General features: G+C 39.2%; 1 protein-coding gene across 2 annotated transcripts in view; it reads right to left on the reverse strand.

The window, feature by feature from the left end:
• The window catches only part of LOC129557941 (eukaryotic translation initiation factor 2 subunit 3, Y-linked-like), a 43,276-nt gene that overhangs the window by 11,685 nt on the left and 11,032 nt on the right, over positions 1 to 20,559 (reverse strand). Inside the window, exons 6-11 of one of the 2 annotated variants that reach the window (XM_055428591.2) lie at positions 17,229 to 17,387; positions 16,216 to 16,350; positions 12,483 to 12,577; positions 12,095 to 12,239; positions 8,912 to 9,081; positions 3,985 to 4,157 (exon numbers count right to left, since the gene is read on the reverse strand). In XM_055428591.2, coding sequence (XP_055284566.1) covers positions 3,985 to 4,157; positions 8,912 to 9,081; positions 12,095 to 12,239; positions 12,483 to 12,577; positions 16,216 to 16,350; positions 17,229 to 17,387 — 877 coding nt within the window. The remainder of the gene's footprint in view (positions 1 to 3,984; positions 4,158 to 8,911; positions 9,082 to 12,094; positions 12,240 to 12,482; positions 12,578 to 16,215; positions 16,351 to 17,228; positions 17,388 to 20,559) is intronic. The other variant, XM_055428592.2, reaches the window with a different exon arrangement.

A 20,559-nucleotide genomic window follows, 5' to 3' on the forward strand; every position in this document is an offset into this window, starting at 1 on the left:
AAAAGACTTATATATAAGAAAACTATAATTATAAACACTGATGAAAGAAATCAAAGAAGACACATACAGATGGAGAAATATACTGTGTTCATGGATTGGAAGAACCTATAGTGAAATAGTGAAAATGAATATACAACCCAAAGCAATCTATAGAGAGACGCAATGCAATCCCACCAAGCTACCAATGGTATTTTTCACAGAGCTAGAACAAATAATTTCACAGTTTGTATGAAAATACAAAAAACCTCAAATAGCCAAAGCAATCTTGAACAAGAAGCACAGAACTGGAGGAATCCACCTGCCGGACTTCAAGCTCTACTACAAAGCTATAGTCATCAAGACAGTATGGTACTGGCATAAAGACAGAAATATAGATCAACGGAACAAAACAGAAAGGCCAGAGCTAAATCCATGCAAGGCTATGGTCTTTCCAGTGGTCATGTAGGGATGTGAGAGTTGGACTGTGAAGAAAGCTGATCGCCAAAGAATTGATGCTTTTGAACTGTGGTGCTGGAGAAGACTCTTGAGAGTCCCTTGGACTGCAAGGAGATCCAACCAGTCCATTCTAAAGGAGATCAATCCTGGGTGTTCATTGGAAGGACTGATGCTAAAGCTGAAACTCCAATATTTTGGCCACCTCATGCGAAGAGTTGACTCACTGGAAAAGACTCTGATGCTGGGAAGGATTGGGGGCAGGAGGAGAAGGGGACGACAGAGAATGAGATGGCTGGATGGCATCACTGACTCGATGGACATGACTTTGAGTGAACTCCGGGAGTGATGGACAGGGAAGCCTGGCGTGCTGTGATTCATGGGGCCTCAAAGAGTCGGTCATGACTGAGAGACTGAACTGAACTGAAGGACACCTTAACTTTAACAAAGGAGGCAAGACTATACAATGGAGAAAAAGCAATTTCTTTAACAAGTGCTTCTGGGAAAACTGGTCAACCACCTGTAAAAGAATAAAACTAGAACACTCCCTAACATCTCACACAAAAACAAATTCAAAATTGATTAAAGATCTAAATGTAAGACCAGAAACTATAAAACTCCAAGAGGAAAACAGGTAAAACACTCTCTGACATAAATCCCAGCAGGATCCTCTATGATTCACCTCCCTGAGTAAAAGCAAAAATAAACAAATGGGACGTAATTGAACTTAAAACCTTTTGCACAATGAAGGAAACTATAAGTAAGGTGAAAAGACAGCCTTTAGAATGGGAGAAAATGACAGCAAATCAAGCAACAAAGAATTAACCTCAAAAATATACAAGCAGGTCATGAAGATCAATACCAGAAAAATAAACGATCCAATCAAAAAATGGGCCAAAGAACTAAACAGACATTTCTCCAAAGAAGACATACAGATGGCTAAAAAATGCATGAAAAGATGCTGAACATCAATCATTATCAGAAAAATGCAAATCAAAACCACAATGTGGTACCATCTCACGCCAGTCGGAATGGCTGCTATCAAAAAGTCTACAAACAATAAATGCTGAAGAGGGTGTGGAGAAAAGGGAACCCTCTTACACTGTTGGTGGGAATGAAAACTAGTACAGCCACTATGCAGAACACTGTGGAGATTCCTTAAAAAACTGGAAACAGAACTGCCATAAGACCCAGCAATCCCACTGCTGGGCGTACACACCGAGGAAACCAGAACTGAAAGAGACACATGTACCCCAATGTTCATCACAGCACTGTTTACAATAGCCCAGACATGGAAGCAACCTAGAACTCCATCAGCAGATGAATGAATTAGAAATCTGTGGTATATATAACAATGGAATATTACTCAGCTATTAAAAAAGAATGCATCTGAATCAGTTATAATGAGGTGGATGAAACTGGAGCCTATTTGACAGAGTGAAGTAAGTCAGAAAGAAAAACAGCGAAACAGTATACTAACACATATATACATAATTTAGAAAGATGGTTAACAATGACTCTACATGCAAAATAGCAAAAGAGACACAGATGCAAACAGACTTTTGCACTCTGAGAAAGCAAGGGTGGGATGATTTGAGAGAATAACACTGAAACATGTATACTACCATATGTGAATAGATTGCCAGTCCAGGTTCCATGCATGAGAAAGTGCTCAGGGCTGGTGTACTGGGATGACCCTGAGGGATGGGATGGGCAGGGAGGTGGGACAGTGGTTCAGGATGGGGGACACATGTACACCCAGGGTTGACTGATGTCAATGTATGGCAAAAACCACTACAATACTGTAAAGTAATTAGCCTCCAATTTAAATAAATTTACCAAACAAAAAAAGAACATGGGAACAAAGATGAAGCGAATTGCAACAGTCAAAGTGAGTAATGATCATTAAAATGAAAAACACTATGAGTTCCCTAGTTGTTCAGTAGTTGACAGTCTACCTGGCAGTGCAGGAGAGACACATTCATCCCCACCCAGGAATTCGCACACGCTGCAGAGGAACTAAGCCTGTGCACTATAACCACTTAGGCCAGTGGTCTAGAGCCTTTGAGACACAACTACTTAGCCCAGACGTTGGAACTACTAAGCCCAAGCACCACAACGAAAAATAGCCCCTGCTCACCACAACTAAAGGAATCTCCTGCACAACAAAAACCCACAACAAAAAATAAATATATTTTTAAAATGTATATTCAAAACCAAAAAACTGTAATGGATCGTAACCGACTGAGTAACCTACACACCTCTGAGTCCACATTATAGCATCTAAATAAATGTGCAAAAGCAACACATCATGAAGGTCAATCCCAGAGAGAAGATCAAGCAAAAATAATCAGATGGAAGGAAAGGGGGAGGCAATTTAATGAGAAGCAGGCTATCTGCCATCCCATTAAGAGTTCTCCCAGTAGACAGTTTATTAGTCATAAAAAACAAAACCTTACAACAGAAAAATCAGATGGCTTGTAAGAACAAAATTAACCTCTCCAACCAAGTGTAGCCAGATACTCTGTGCCTTTATGAGAAGGACATAAAACAAACTATAAGTCAATATGGACTATGATAAACAGTGTAAATGTTATATAATAAAAGTACCATACTGAAATTGAGAAAGACTACATAAATTAACTGATTTGTACTATTAAAATTTTAATTCATGTTAAGACAAGAAAAAGTTCCATATTAAAGAGAGTACAGGAGGGGATTCACTGGCAGTCCACTGGTTAAGACTCTGTGCCTCCTATTCAGGAGAAGGTTCAGGTTTAATTGATCCGGAGTTGGGGAGGTTCCACAAGCCATGAAGCACACAACATGAGAGGAGAAAAAGGAAAGAAAGAAGGAACCCAAATGTGCAAACTTAAAAGAAAGAAAAAAACTAAAGGAAAATGAAATGGAAATAAAAATGAAAAGGAAAGACATGATACTGGGCTGAAGAAATTCAGTAAAGGACACTGTTGAGACAGATGACAAACTGAAAATAAAACTCTAGCTTTCATATTCTGCCAATGTTAAAATCTTTGAACTAGTTGAATAAAAGAATATCCTTATTCTTATTCCAGACTATACTACCTACTCAATATTTTGAAAAAACTAAGGTATATATATATAAATATGTATATATATATATATACATACATATAGATAAGTATATAGACACATGCACATGTAGTAATATGATATGAATATGAATAATGTGACATATGATATGAATAATAATAAAATGAATGATGGATCTATTAAAAAAGTCAAAGAAAACAGAATGATTGATTCTGAATTGTTTGATTTTATTCAAACTATGTTTGAGACTAAATGAAAGCCAGTTTCAGTACATGGGATAAAAACTGAAATGCAGCTTTACACAGCAGGGAGAAAGTATAGATTTTAGTGATTCACATACACTGCTGAGTTAAGCCTTGAGCTGCACTGAATTCAAGGAAAAGAGTTTCTACCTGTACCTGCATACACCACTAAGAACAAATATACCACAACAAAATGTGTACTGTTTTGAAATGAAAAGCAAAAGCTGACAAAACGTACCGCCAATGTTTCTCAACTCTTCGGCTAAGGGCTATTTTTTCTCCCACTTCTGTGCACACAGGATTAGTGAGAACTATTTTACCCAAATCAGCCTTGACGGCACTAACTCTTCCTCCTGTTGAAAGTGATCCTATATTCACCATGAGCACTTCATTCTTGGACAACTTTTGTACCTTGTGGGTGGGGAGAAAAAAAAATCCTTAAATAAAGGAAGTGCTTTACAAAATAAAGTTAGAATTTACTAAATAAATGCTGGATATAAGCTATGAAGGAAAAAAATTCTGCATTATATATATCCTATAAGTGTCAAAAAAATGTTTATTATTTAGCACTTACTGAATACAAACAGGGTCTCTCTAAGTTACTTAGTAAAGCATAGATCAATGAAACAAATTCTGAAGAGACTTAATACAAAATACATGTACCGCATTCTTAAAAATGTACACTTCCCAGTCTCTATAAAACTTAGTAACACCTACTACCATAATCATTAGCAATTACACTGCTAAATGGGCTTTCGAGGTAACTCAAACAGTAAAGAATCTGCCTGCAATGTGGGAAACATGGGTTTGATCCCTGAATCAGGAAGATACCCTGAAGAAGGGCATGGCAAGCCACTCGAGCATTCTTGTCTGGAAAATTGAAGGCCAGAGAAGTCTGGTGGGCTATGGTCCATAGGGTTGCTAAGAGTCAGACATGACTGAGTGACTAACACTTTCACAGTGCTAAATAACCTCTTCGAACAATACAAGACTCTAGAAGTGAACATTACCAGACGGTCAATACCGAAACTGGATTGATCATATTCTTTGCAGTCAGAGACGGAAAAGTTCTATAAAATCAACAAAAAGAAGACCTGCAGCTGATTGTGACTCAGGTAATGGATACTTATTGCCAAAATGAGATTTAAATTGAATAAAGTAGGGAAAACCACTAGGCCATTCAGGTATGACCTAAACCAATTTCCTCAAGATTATACAGTGGAAGTGACAAACAGATTCAAGGGATTAGATTGGACAGAGTGCCTGAAGAACGACAGACAAAGATTTGCAATACTATATAGGAGGTGGTGACTAAAATTATTCCCAAGAAAAAGAAATGCAAAAAGGTAAAGTGGTTTCCTGAGGAGGCCTTACTAATAGCTGAGAAAAGAAGTGAAAGTCAAAGGAGAAAATGAATAGATATATCCATCTGAATGCACAGCTTCAGAGAATAGCAAGGAAAGATAAGAAAACCTTAAATGCACAATGTAAAAACTAGAGGAAACCAAAAGACAGGAAAGACTAGAGACCTCTTCAAGAAAATTGAGAGCAATGAAAAATTCATGCAAGGATGGGCACAATAATGGACAGAAATGGCAAGAACCTAACAGTATCAGAAGAGAATAAGAATATATGACAAGAATACACAGAAGAGGGAGGGAGGTCCCATGATGGTGGAGGAATAGAATAGGGAGAACGCTTTCTCCCAAGAGACCCATCAAAAAATCATATGAATGTGCAGCAACTTCCACAGAACAACTGAATGCTGGTGGAGAACACCAGATACCAGAAACAAACGGTAATCTTTTCAAAAGAAGGGAGGACAAAAGATAATAGATGAAAAGAGAGACAAGGGATTAAGGGACAGAGACCTTACCTGGGGAGGAAGTCGTGTAGGAGTTTCCACACAATAGGAAACCCTATCACAGAGGGGGTCAGTGAAGAGCTCTGGAATTTGAGGGCAATATAACGGAAAAAAAAAAAAAAAAAGAATCACCACAGAATTTGCACTGAACATTACAAGCAGAAAAGCAAAAGGCTCACATGCTCACTTCTGCCCAAATACAAGAGGGGCTGGGCAAGCCATGTGCTGCATCACTGGTCTTTAGGCTAAGGACCAGGCTCGAGTGCCCAGAGGACAATCTGAGGAGGCTACTGTGACACAGCAACCCAATCCCTGGGAACTCCAGAGAGACAAACAAAAACAAGACCTTTCCAGAGGGGACTCTACATCTCACCGTGACCCCTGGCACAATCACAGAACAAAGGATTGCACCCTAGGGAATACCAAGGAGAGTAAGCCTCCTGCCAATGGCCCTTCCTCTCTGGAGGCTGACAGGCAGGTACACCACAGCCAGAGGCAGAAAGAAAGCTGCCTCTGAAATCTCAACCCCAGATACTTCTCCCACCAAGCTGTGACCTGGCTGTCAGTCACTAACATGTCTTCCTGGGACCCTGGATGGTTAAAATTCTCCAAGCCAGGCTTCAACAATACATGAACTATGATATTCCAGATGTTCAAGCTGGTTTTAAAAAAGGTAGAGGAACCAGAGGTCAAATTGCCAACATCTGACGGATCATGGAAAAAGCAAGAGCGTTCCAGAAAAACATACACTTCTGCTTTATTGACTATGCCAAAGCCTTTGACTGTGTGGATCACAATAAACTCTAGAAAATTCTGAAAGAGATGGGAATCCCAGACCACCTGACCTGCCTCTTGAGAAACCTGTATGCAGGTCAGGAAGCAACAGTTAGAACCGGACATGAAACAATAGACTGGTTCCAAATAGGAAAAGGAGTCCATAAGGCTGTATATTGTCATCCTGCCTACTTAACTTCTATGCAGAGTACATCATGAGAAATGCTGGGCTGGAGGAAGCACAGGCTGCAATCAAGATTGCCATCCGGGAGAAACATCAATAACCTCAGATATGCAGATGACACCACCCATATGGCAGAAAGTGAAGAACTCGAGAGCCTCTTGATGAAAGTGAAAGAGAAGAATCAAAAAGTTGGCTTAAAGCTCAACATTCAGAAAATTAAGATCATGGCATCCTGACCCATCACTTCATGGCAAATAGATGGCAAACAGTGAAAACAGTGGCTGACTTTATTTCTCTGGGCTCCAAAATCACTGCAGATGGTGACTGCCGCCATGAAATCAAAAGATGCTTAGTCTTGGAAGGAAAGTTATGACCAACCTAGACAACATGTTGAAAAGCAGAGACATTACTTTGTCAACAAAGGTCCATCTAGTCAAGGCTATGGTTTATCCAGTAGTCATGTATGGACGTGAGAGTTGGACTAAAAAGAAAACTGAATGCCAAAGAATTGATGTTTTTGAACTGTGGTGTTGGAGAAGACTCTTGAGAGTCCCTTAGACTGCAGAAGATCCAATCAGTCCATCCTAAAAGAGATCGGTCCTGGGTGTTCATTGGTGGGACTGATGTTGAAGCTGAAACTCCAATACTTCGGCCACGTGATGCGAAGAGCCACTCTTTGGAAAAGACCCTGATGCTGGGTAAGGTTGAGGGCAGGAGAAGAAGTGGGCAACAGAGGATGAAATGGTTGGATGGCATCATCAATTCAATGGACGTAAATTTGTGCCAACTGGTGTTGCAGAAAACCCTTGAGAGTCCCTTGAACTGTGAGATCAAACCAGTCAATCCTAAAGGAAACCAACCTGAATAACAGGAAGAACAGATGCTGAAGCTCAAGCTCCAATACTTTGGACACCTGATAAAAAGAGCCAAGTTACTGGCAAAGATCAGACACTAGGGAAGATTTAAGGCAGGAGAAGGGGGCTACAGAGTAGAAGGTTGCATGTCATGACCAACTCAATCGACCTGAGTTAGAGCAAACTCCAGGAGTGTGAAGGACAGGGAACCCTGGTTTGCTGCAGTCCTTGGGGTCACAGAGTTGGACATGACTTACCAACTGAATAACATACTGCCTACTGATGATTCTACAGTATAACGTCAAAATTCACACCAGTCCTTTTTTATATATAATTTTATTTGTGGCAGTGCTGGGTCTTTTTTGCTGTGCAAGCTTTCACTAGTTGGGGCCAGTAGGGATTACTCTGTAGTTGTGGTGTGTAGGATTCTCATTGTGGTAGCTTCTCCTGTAGAGCAGAGTCGAGGTGGGCAGTCTTCAGCAGTTGCGGCAAGTGGGCAGAGCAGTTGTGGTGGAGAGGATTACCTACTCCCACAGTATATGGTATCTTCCCAGATTAGGGATCGAACCTGTTGTCTCTTGCATTGGCAGGCAGATTCTTTACCACTAAGCTACCAGGGAAACCCCTACACTATTATCTTTAAGGACTTCATGTTTCATTTAGTCACACTGTTTAAGAAATATAAATACTACAACGAACTCGAAAAAGGACTTTATGATCACATACAGAATTTTACATACTGTACATGAAAAATATTCTCAATCTAAGGCTGCATACTTCAAAGCAAGGTATAGGAACAGTTTTCTGTGCTATACAGCAGCTTCCCACTAGCTATTAATTTAACCACTCAAACAAATACTAAAGCCTAAAGAAAAGCTAGAGAATAGAAGCTAATTGTGATAACATGACACAAAGCTAGGAGTATTCTACATTACTCTTCTGCCACTTGTTTCTCTGAGTTTATTGTATCTTCAGATCTTCTACTGTCAAAACATGTATTACATATCATTCCTTTTAAAATGTCATTTTCCTGTTGTTTAAAATGACAACTCTAAAATGAAACTGTTGGGACAGTGAACACTTAAATATGTTACAAATATGTTACTCAGAAAGTTTAAGTACTTATTTCTCTGTAACTCTGCCAACAAAGTCTGACTCTTCTTTTATAAAAAGTCACATGTTTTCTGCCTAAAAAATTTCCCGGACAAAGGAGCCTTGCGGGATGCAGTCTACTGGGTCACAAAGTCAGACATGGCTGAGCACGCACAATAGAAATATTAAGTACTTATAATATGGGCACAAGCACTTTTTTCCATTAAATAAAAAGAGAAAATTCTGGCTTGGTTTATGGCTGGTTGGTACACAGAAACTTCCAAATTATTCACTTCCCAATACTTTTTTTGTAATTATTCTGTCACTGTAACAAATGAACAAACCTGGTTGAAACATCATGCTTTGTTTGTGATTCTGAATTACAAAAAGCACTTACCTTTGCTGCTTTCTTGTCTCCTTCTGTGCGTACACCAAGAAGTCGTCTAAGTAGAAAATAGGAAATTTCCAATTCTGTGAAAATCTCTGGTAAAGCTCCAACTGCACCAAGCACCTGCCCCACCATTCTATCAGCCCGGCACAAAGTAGGGTCAATTTTTGTTCCAACTCCTAAGATACAAAAAATACATATTCCAAGTTGCTATTTCGTAAAACATTTGCAAAGGTAAAGTTAGTCATACCAGTACAACTTCAATCTAGACATTCTAACCCAATTAACTCATAATATGTAACAACTACATAATCAAAATGCCATAAATTTCTAATTAAAATCCCTGCTTTATCTATAAATGCAAGAACAATGAGAAAAAAAGGGTTGATAGAAATTAAAGAATTTTTTAAAAGTTCGATTTAAACTATAAAGGTAAATAAATTTCATGTATTAATATACTGTCTTAATTAAGCCTGAGAATTACCAAGTTTATAATGATTGTTGTTGTTTAGTCACTCAACTGTGTCTGGTTATTTCTGACTCCATGGGCTGTATGTAGCCACTAGTATCCTCTGTTCATGGGATTTCCCAGGTAAGAATACTGGACTGGGTTGTCATTTCCTTTACCAAGGGATCTTCCTGATCCAGGGATCGAACCCATGTCTCCTGCATTGTCAGGCAGATTCTTTATCACTGAACCACCAAGGATATTACTTTGCAGATATATAATACATAATTGTTAATGCCAGTTGGCAGATATATAGGGTTCTCATTATACTACTCTGTTTGTACACCGATGCAATAAAGTTACAAGAAAATCACATCCTCTGTTGTCCCCTTTTCTTCCTTCAATCCTTCCCGGCACCAGGGTCTTTTCTAATGAGTCAGCTCTTCGCATCAGGAAGCCAAAGTATTGGAGTTTCAGCTTCCGTCCTTCTAATGAACACCTAGGACTGATCTCCTTTAGGATGGACTGGTTGGATCTCCATGCAGTCCAAGGGACTCTCAAGAGTCTTCTCCAACACCACGGTTCAAACCCATCAATTCTTCAGCACTCAGCTTTCTTTATAGTCCAACTATCATAACCATACATGACCACTGGGAAAACCATAGCTTTGACTCATTTCAGTTCAGTCGCTCAGTTGTGTTCGACTCTTCCAACCCCATGAACCACAGCACGCTAGGCCTCTCGGTCCATCAACACCCAGAGTCCACCAAAACCCATGTCCATTTTGTCGGTGATGCCATGCAACCATCTCATCCTCTGTTGTCCCCTTCTCCTCCTGCCCTCAATCTTTCCCAGCATCAGGGTCTTTTCCAATGAGTCAGCTCTTTGCACTAGGTGGCCAAATATTGGAGTTTCAGCTTCAACATCCGTCCCTCCAATGAACACCCAGGACTGATCTCCTTTAGGATGGACTGATAGGATCTCCCTGCAGTCCAAGGGACTCTCAAGAGTCTTCTCCAACACCACAGTTCAAAAGCATCCATTTTTCGGCACTCAGCTTTCTTTATAGTCCAACTCTCACATCCACACATGACTACTGGAAAAACCATAGCCTTGACTAGACGGACCTTTGTTGCAAAGTAATGCCTCTGCTTTTTAATATGCTATCTAGGTTGGTCATAACTTTCCTTCCAAGGAGTAAGCGTATTTTAATTTCATGGCTGCAATCACCATCTGCAGTTATTTTGGAGCCCAGAAAAATAAAGTCAGCCACTATTTCCACTGTTTCCCCATCTATTTGCCATGAAGTGACAGGACCAGATGCCATGATCTTACTTTTCTGAATTTGAGCTTTAAGCCAATTTTTTCACTTTCCTCTTCCACTTTCATCAAGAGATACCAACCTGTGTTGGCAAGTGCTGTCTCTGCTTTGTAAAATGCTGTCTAGGTTGGTCATACCTTTTCTTTCCAAGGAGTAAGCGTCTTTTAATTTCATGGCTGTAGTCAGAATCTGCAGTGATTTTGGAGCCCAAGAAAATAAAATTTGTCACTGTTTCCATTGCTTCCCCACCTATTTACCATGAAGTGATTGGACTGGATGACATGAACAGTGTGAATCTGACCAATTTAAGGGTGTATTACATTTAATAAAAATCATTAAACTTTGGGAGAAGGCAATGGCACCCCAATCCAGTACTATTACCTGGAAAATCCCATGGACGGAGGAGACTGGTGGGCTGCAGTCCATGGGGTGGCTAAGAGTCAGACACGACTGGGCAACTTCACTTTCACTTTTCACTTTCATGCACTGGAGAAGGAAATGGCAACCCACTCCAGTGTTCTTGCCTGGAGAATCCCAGGGACGGGGGAGCCTGGTGGGCTGCCATCTATGGGGTCGCGAGAGCTGGTCACAACCGAAGCGACTTAGCAGCAGCATTAAACTTTGTTATTTAACTTACTGTATTCAATAAAGTGAATAAATTGGGCTTCCCTGGTAGCTCAGCTGGTAAATAATCCTCCTGCAATGCAGGAGATGTGGATTCGACTCCTGGGTTAGGAAGATCCCCTTAAGGAGGGCATTACAACACTCTCCAGTATTCTTGCCTGGAGAATTCCCATTAATGAAGGAGCCTGGGGGGCTATAGTCTATGGTGTCACAAACATTCGGACACAACTGAGACACTAAGCATATCACAATTAATAAATTAAAGTGTTTTGTGTTTTTTTTTTACTACAGTGTAACTGCTTTAGTGCTGTGTTGAGTTCTATTGTACAATGTGAATCAGCTTTATGTTTACATAAAGCTCTCCGTCTTGAGTTTCCCTCTGCCCACCACTCCACTCTTCTTTGTCATCACAGAGCACCAAGCTTTGCACCCTGTATTCTATAGCAGTTTCCTAATAGCAATTAAAATGTATTCTTTGCATATAAAACCCCAGCCCCCACAAAGAGAGCACGACTTACGGAATTTTAGTTTCTTAATGAGGGATTAATCAAGGCCAACAGCAGTGACATTCCTGAGTCCTAACCACTGGACCACCAAAAAATTCCCTACAAGTTCTTTTTAACAAACATGAAATTGTTTTATACTACAGTGAACAATTCAGTTATGTGTATACTGTGCATCCCACTCCTTCATATTTATTTAAAATGCCTAATTAGAGATATAGATTCAGTGTATTTCACACAAAAGTGACATGAACAGATGCTATCAGAAGCCTACAGATGTTACGTTAAATCCTTACCAATAAGACCACCTGGAGCAGCATACTGAAGATCATTGTGTTCCGCAAAAAGTGATACAATTTTGGAAAAGATTGGTTTACACATGAGTTTTCCTTCGCTATCTTTGGAAACAATACCAGGTCTGACTTCTATTTCCTGGCTCACCTGAAACATTGAGTTATAAAAATATGTGGGACAAGATAATTACTTTTACGTGTTAAGAGTCCTAACTAGTACATCTCTAAACACAACCACTATTCAGTTACCTAACTTATAACACATGCATGATTTAAAGACATATGAAAAATATTAAATAGTAAACAATGTGTTTTAAAGTTAATTTTGAAATTTTGTTTTTACCATCTTTAAAATGTGTTCTAGATAAGAAAAGTTCAAAATCAAGTTCACCTTTAACACTCCTTTTAAAATACTACCACCAGCCACACCACCTTTAAGGTCATTAACTTCACAGCCAGGTTTGTTGACATCAAAGGACCTAATAACTGGGAAGGGGAAAGGGAAAAAAGGAAATAAACCGTAAGGTTCATCTTCTTATTTAATTAGACACTGATTCATGTTAATTTAGTGAGTATGTGTGTGTTAAGAAGTAGCTAAGATCTACACCTTAGAGCTGAATTTGTGGCAAAATATCATTATTCCAAATCTTATTATGGTCTTAAACAGAAAAGTGAAAATAAGTCAATCAGTTAAGTGACATGTTGAAGCTCTATTTATACTATGGAATTAAACAACTATTACAAAAGAAAAGACAAATAAATACTTTATACAGATAAAATTAAGTAAAGGGTTGATTATTCTAGGCTAAATAAAGTTTGGCCTCCTTCCCTGCAATTCATGCTAAAACCCTAACCTTTCAACGCAGTATCTCAGAATATGATTGCATTTGAAGACAAGGGCTTCAAAGCGGTAATTCAGGCAAAATTAGGTCACTGAGTGTGCCCTAACCCAGTCTGACTCATGTCCTTACAAAAACAGGGGATCTGGACAAAGAGGTAGCAAGCATGCACACATAAGAGGAAAAACTGTGTGACAAAAGGCATCTGCAAGTCAAAGAGAGGCCTCTGGAGAAAGAAAATCTGGAAGGAACTTAATGTCACATTTCTGACCCATGTATATGTGAGAAGTAAATCCACTATGTGATGTTTTATTATGGCAGCCCTACCAAACTATTACAGTGATCCTCACATACAAATAAAAACAGAAGTAGCTATGAAATTAATTTCCAGAGTACAATACTACACTCATTAAATGACTATATATGCACCTAGGTTTATATAATGATATGAACAAAAAGTTGTTTGTAAATACACGTTATCACTGCTATGGGACTGAATTCTTCTCTCATATATTTTATATTAGAACTTATGTGACAAAAACTTATTTTTACAACTACAAAATAATTCTAGGACTACATTAACTTATAAAAAGTGGCACTTATCAAATAGTGTGCTTCATAATCACTCAAAAGAACACTCTCCATAAAACATACAGGATGCCCAGAGGAGTGTACAGAAAGGTTCAAGTTTTCTACAAACTTGTTTACAAAAAACACAACCTTAATGTAATTATGATTATACAGTGGAAGTCAGAAATAGATTTAAGGGACTAGATCTGATAGATAGATAGCCTGATGAACTATGGACGGTTTTCTAACACTGTACAGGAGACAGGGATCAAGACCATCCCAATGGAAAAGAAATGCAAAAAAGCTAAATGGCTATCTGGGGAGGCCTTACAAATAGCTGTGAAAAGAAGAGAAGAGAAAAGCAAAGGAGAAAAGGAAAGATATAAGCATCTGAATGCAGAGTTCCAAAGCGTAGCAAGGAGAGATAAGAAAGCCTTCCTTAGCGATCAATGCAAAGAAATAGAGGAAAACAACAGAAAGGAAAGACTAGAGATCACTTCAAGAAAATTAGAGATACCAAAGGAAAATTTCATGCAAAGATGGGCTCGATAAAGGACAGAAATGGTATGGACCTAACAGAAGCAGAAGATATTAAGAAGAGCTGGCAAGAATACACAGAAGAACTGTACAAAAAAGATCTTCATAACCCAGATAATAACGACGCTGTGATCACTCACCTAGAGCCAGACATCCTGGAATGGGAGGTCAAGAGGGGCCTTAGAAAGCATCACTACGAACAAAGCTAGTGGAGGTGATGGAATTCCAGTTGAGCTATTTCAAATCCTGAAAGATGATGTTGTGAAACTGCTGCACTCAACATGCCAGCAAATTTGGAAAACTCAGCAGGGGCCACAGGACTGGAAAAGCTCAGTTTTCATCCAATCCCAAAGAAAGGAAATGCCAAAGAATGCTCAAACTACCACACAATTGCACTCATCTCACACACTAGTAAAGTCATGCTCAAAATTCTCCAAGCCAGGCTTCAGCAATACGTGAACCGTGAACTTCCAGATGTTCAAGTTGGTTTTAGAAAAGACAGAGGAACCAGAGATCAAATTGCCAATACCCGCTGGATTATGGAAAAAGCAAGAGAGTTCCAGAAAAACATCTATTTCTGCTTCATTGACTATGCCAAAGCCTTTGACTGTGTGGATTATAATAAACTGTGGAAAATTCTGGAAAAGATGGGAATATCAGACCACCTGACCTGCCTCTTGGGAAACCTGTATGCAGGTCAGAAAGCAACAGTTAGAGCAGGACATGGAACAACAGACTGGTTCCAAATAGGACAAGGAGCACGTCAAGGCTGTATATTGTCACCCTGCTTATTTAACTTGTATGCAGAGTACATCATGAGGAACGCTGGGCTGGAGGAAACACAAGCTGGAATCAAGATTGCCGGGAGAAATATCAATAACCTCAGATATGCAGATGACACCAACCTTATGGCAGAAAGTGAAGAGGAACTAAAAAGCCTCTTGATGAAAGTGAAAGAGGAGAGTGAAAAGCTGACTTAAAGCTCAACATTCAGAAAACGAAGATCATGGCATCTGGTCCCATCACTTCATGGAAAGTAGATGAAGAAACAGTGGAAACAGTGTCAGACTTTATTTTTCTAGGCTCCAAAATCACTGCGGATGCTGAGTGCAGCCGTGAAATTAAAAGATGCTTACTACTTGGAAGGAAAGTTATGACCAACCTAGATTGCATATTAAAAAGCAGAGACATTACTTTGCCAACAAAGGTTGGTCTAGTCAGGGCCATGGTTTTTCCAGTGGTCATGTATGGATGTGAAAGTTGGACTGTGAAGAAAGCTGATCGCCAAAGAATTGATGCTTTAGAACTGTGGTGCTGGAGAAGACTCTTGAGAGTCCTTTGGACTGCAAGGAGATCCAACCAGTCCATTCTAAAGGAGATCAGTCCTTTGTGTTCATTGGAAGGACTGATGCTAAAGCTGAAACTCCAATACTTTGGCCACCTCATGCAAAGAGCTGACTCACTGGAAAAGACTGATGCTGGGAAGGATTGGGGGCGGGAGGAGAAGGGGACGACCGAGAATGAGATGGCTGGATGGCATCACCGACTCCATGGACATGAGTTTGAGTGAACTCCGGGAGTCGGTGATGGACAGGGAGGTCTGGCGTGCTGTAATTCATGAGGTCACAAAGAGTCGGACATGACTGAGTGACTAACTGAACTAAATGTAATCATCAGTACTGGTACTACAAAGTAAGGCTAAAGGAACATGAAAATCTCATTAACAGTATGCTAAAATAATTTTTACAGAGCTTTTATTTTCCTGTTCCTGTTTAAAACATTATCTCTATATAAAAGACCATTATTATTACTTTAACACTGTATTACTGTAATCCTGGTTACCTAATAAAAATTAATGTTCCTATTTCATTTATGATTCTGTCCTTCAATCTAGCATTGTCAACACAATCTTAGAATTGATCTAATACATAAAACTGTAAATGTCATTCCGATGACTTTTATATGTATATATATGTAAGTACATATATATGATTTATATGTATATGTAATACATATATATATATGTTGCCTGTGGTATACATAAACTCATTCCCTATGTTAAAATTCAAAAAAGCACACAAACATTCTAATATATCATTATCTCTGTGCCCTTAAAAGTAAATCAACAATGCAGAAAAACTCAGTCAACAGTTAAAGGCTAACAGCTTAAGTCCTTACCAATAAGTCGGGGTTCTGAAGTAAAGTCTCTGAGAGGTACTGGAATTTTCTTAACAATATACTCACAGACAACTTCAATATTATATTTTAGTTGAGCAGAAATTGGAATAATAGGAGCTCCTTCTGCTACTGTACCTATATGACAAAATTCAGAAAGATTAAAATTCATCAGTTTTTCAAAATTTGCTCCACAAATTACTGAAGATAACTAAAAACAGATATTTAGATAGACATCATAAACAGATGTCAGAAAATATGGAAAGCTAACGCCCTGTTAAAAAAGCACAATATTTTGTTTTCCTAATTTAATTCCAAAGAAGTCAACCGAATGGACCAAACAGAATTTACAGGTGTAACTTTTATCACATAATCTGTCTAATAAAGGTAGACCATCTGACAGGTAAAAAGTCAAATGTAAAAAATAATATGCATTATTTCTTGGCCCAAATAGAAACCATATATTTTAGAGAAAAGAACATTACAGATGAAAGAAATGACTGTCACTTGCAGTACTACAAAGAGATTCTTAAGAGAGTGTGAATAATCAAAAAACAGACTAACATATATATATCATTTTACTATCACTGGGAAAGAATTTAAAAAACAATGCATTGGCCCTCACTCTGAAAACACAAATACAAGGATTAGAATTATATAGACAATACTAGCAATACTTCATTGCAAGGGTGACACAAAGATATCAGCTCTTACATATTTCTACTACCATGATGATGAAGTTGACCAACAGTCATTTTTAAATAAAACAAAAGTAACATGTTGCCATCTGGAAGAAACCTAACTGGTAATATCCACAGACTATTACCTTTTTCCGATCTAACATGCAAATCAAACTAACAACAAACTCAAATAAATTTCACTGCTTGTATAGACTGACTAAAAGGCATTTAGTAATATAGAGAAACAGGGATTATAAACTACAGATTCATTTTTGATGATTACATGTTTATCTTAAAACTTGATTCATACACTTATTAAATATTACAGCACCTTACCTTGTACAAATGCAAGGATCTGTTCATACTGTTCTTTAGCCTGACTTTCTTTTACCAAATCAATTTTATTTTGCAAAATCAAAATATGCTTCAGTTTCATAATTTCTATGGCAGCCAGGTGTTCAGAAGTCTGAGGCTGAGGACAGGATTCATTACCAGCTAAGGAGATTATGAATAATTAAAATACAAAAAAGATGTGTGATCAGAGTTAGTTCACAAGTTTAAACCCTGTATCTGACTGCCCTGGATCCCCTCATCTTTTAACTCCTATTCCTGACCCTACACACAATACTTGGAATCAACTAATTTGATTTCCTTCAGGCTATACTTAGGTATTACATATACCCCTCTAGTTCTATGTAGTCTGCAGCATATTCTGGCCTAGTGTAGCTCCAGAATAGTTAAGAGTAGAAGAGTTGCATGGTGCATTCTATGAACTGTAATCAACTAACTATAAATGTAGACAACCACAAAGATGTTCAATGATACCCATATCTGGCATTCACACCCTTGTGAAATCCTTCCCTTTAAATGTGGGACAGACCTAATGAAGAGAATACTGCAAAAGGAATGGAACAACACTTCTCAACTTACAAAGATAGTGATTTCCAACCTGCAGGCTGTTTGTTTCCTCTCAACACAGCTATCCACTCACAAGGACAGATGGGAAGGTTAGTAGGATCACGTGAGGAGAAATGAAGGCCTGACAATATATTATTAAAAAGTATATTTTTTTCTAGTATCCCGATGATCATTTCCCTTTAATTGTGCTATTTAGTTGCCTTGTCCCATACTTATTCTGCAGGCTTGTTGAAAAGCACAGTCTTACATCAATGGAATTCTCATTTCCACAGTCTCCCACCATAAATCACACTGTCGCTCTTTTTGGCATGGCCACCCTCTTTAAGGATATCAGGTGTAGCAATCTTACTCTTAACATTAGGTGTGGTCAACTCCTGCCCTGAATAAGGACAATTTTGTCAGAAATGACATGGCTTATAGTCAAAAAGCCCAAATGCAAGGACTAAACCAACTGAGCTATTTCAAATCCTGAAAGATGATGCTGTGAAAGTGCTGCACTCAATATGCCAGCAAATTTGGAAAACTCAGCAATAGCCACAGAATTGGAAAAGATCAGTCTTCATTCCAATCCCAAAGAAAGGCAATGCCAAAGAATGCTCAAACTACCACACAATTGCACTCATCTCACACGCTAGTAAAGTCATGATCAAAATTCTCAAAGCTAGGCTTCAGCAATATGTGAATCGTAAACTTCCAGATGTTCAAGTACGTTTTAGAAAAGGCAGAGGCACCAGAGATCAAATTGCCAACATCCGCTGGATCATGGAGAAAGCAAGAGAGTTCCAGAAAAACATCTATTTCTGCTTCATTGACTATGCCAAGGCCTTTGACTGTATGGATCACAATAAACTGTGGAAAATTCTGAAAGAGATGGGAATCCCATACCACCTGACCTGCCTCTTGAGAAACCTGTATGCAGGTCAGGAAGCAACAGTTAGAAATGGACATGGAACAACAGACTGGTTCCAAATAGGAAAAGGAGTACATCAAGGTTGTATATTGTCACCCTGCTTATTTAACTATTAGGCAGAGTACATCATGAGGAACGCTGGGCTGGAAGAAGCACAAGCTGGAATCAAGATTGCTGGGAGAAATATCAATAACCTCAGATATGCAGATGACACCATCCTTATGGCAGAAAGTGAAGAGGAACTCAAAGGCCTCTTGATGAAAGTGAAAGAGGAGAGTGAAAAGGTTGGCTTGAAGCTTAACATTCAAAAAACGAAGATCATGGCATCTGGTCCCATCACTTCTTGGGAAATAGATGGGGAAACAGTCGAAACAGTGTCAGACTTTATTTTTGGGGGCTCCAAAATCACTGCGGATGCTGACTGCAGCCATGAAATTAAGACGCTTACTCCTTGGAAGGAAAGTTATGACCAACCTAGATTGCATATTAAAAAGCAGAGACATTACTTTGCCAACCAAGGTCCGTCTAGTCAAGGCTATGGTTTTTCCCGTGGTCATGTATGGATGTGAGAGTTAGACTGTGAACAAAGTTGATCGCCGAAGAATTGATGCTTTAGAACTGTGGTGCTGGAGAAGACTCTTGAGAGTCCCTTGGACTGCAAGGAGATCCAACCAGTCCATTCTAAAGGAGATCAATCCTGGGTGTTCATTGGAAGGACTGATGCTAAAGCTGAAACTCCAATACGCTGGCTACCTCATGCGATGAGTTGACTCACTGGAAAAGACTGTGATGCTGGGAGTGATTGGGGGTAGGAGAAGACGGGGACGACAGAGAATGAGATGGCTGGATGGCATCACCGACTCGATGGACATGAGTTTGAGTGAACTCCGGGAGTTGGTGATGGACAGGGAGGCCTGGTGTGCTGTGGTTCATGGGGTCGTTAAGAGTCGGACACGACTAAGCGACTGAACTGAACTGAAACCATTTCTGGGCAGAAGCTAAATGCTTTTTATATAAGAATGTCTTTGCTGGCCTCGGCCCTTTGTACCCTTCCTTTCACTAGACTTAATTTTGCACCTTTCCCCATAAGAAACTGTAATTTTAATTCAAAAACTCACCTTTCACTGAGTTTTTTTAAAACTCTAATAAGTTATCAAACTTAAGGATGATTTAGAGAACTCCCTTAATTTTTACCCTGGGTATCAGAAATAAAAGTGGTCTTCTATGGAGACAATGCCCTTGAACTTTACATTTGACCCTTAAAATTCACCTTAAGAGCTCACAAAAGAAAGCACAATTCCAGTTCTGAAAACATTCATACAGCTCTCGACTTCAGTATTTCACATGATTGTGCATGTTTGAAAAACCCATTATGTCAACACTGCACTGAATAGCTCAGAGCCATTTATAAAATACCTTCTCCCTGCCCCCACCATACTACTTTTTTAAAAACTCTAAAAAGACAGTAAGAAAATTGCATTGTCTTAAAAATTTTCCCCACACTACTCTTAGAATTCTTACAAGATAACAGCCCCAATACAACTTAGCTTACTATTTCCTGATAGCTGCCATGCATTCATCTATATTAATTTGAATAATCTACCTATTCTCAATTATGGGCATGAGAGACTCTGCTGCTGCTGCCACTAAGTCACTTCAGTCGTGTCCGACTCTGTGTGACCCCACAGATGGCAGCCCACCAGGCTCCCCCGTCCCTGGGATTCTCCAGGCAAGAACACTGGAGTGGGTTGCCATTTCCTTCTCCAATGTGTGAAAGTGGAAAGTGAAAGTTAAGTTGCTCAGTCGTGTCCGACCCTTAGCGACCCCATGGAGCCTATC

This window comes from Moschus berezovskii, chromosome Y (assembly GCF_049115385.1).
Source record: "Moschus berezovskii isolate FMDL1 chromosome Y, NW_MosBer_1.0, whole genome shotgun sequence".
NCBI classification, from domain to species: Eukaryota; Metazoa; Chordata; class Mammalia; order Artiodactyla; family Moschidae; genus Moschus; species Moschus berezovskii.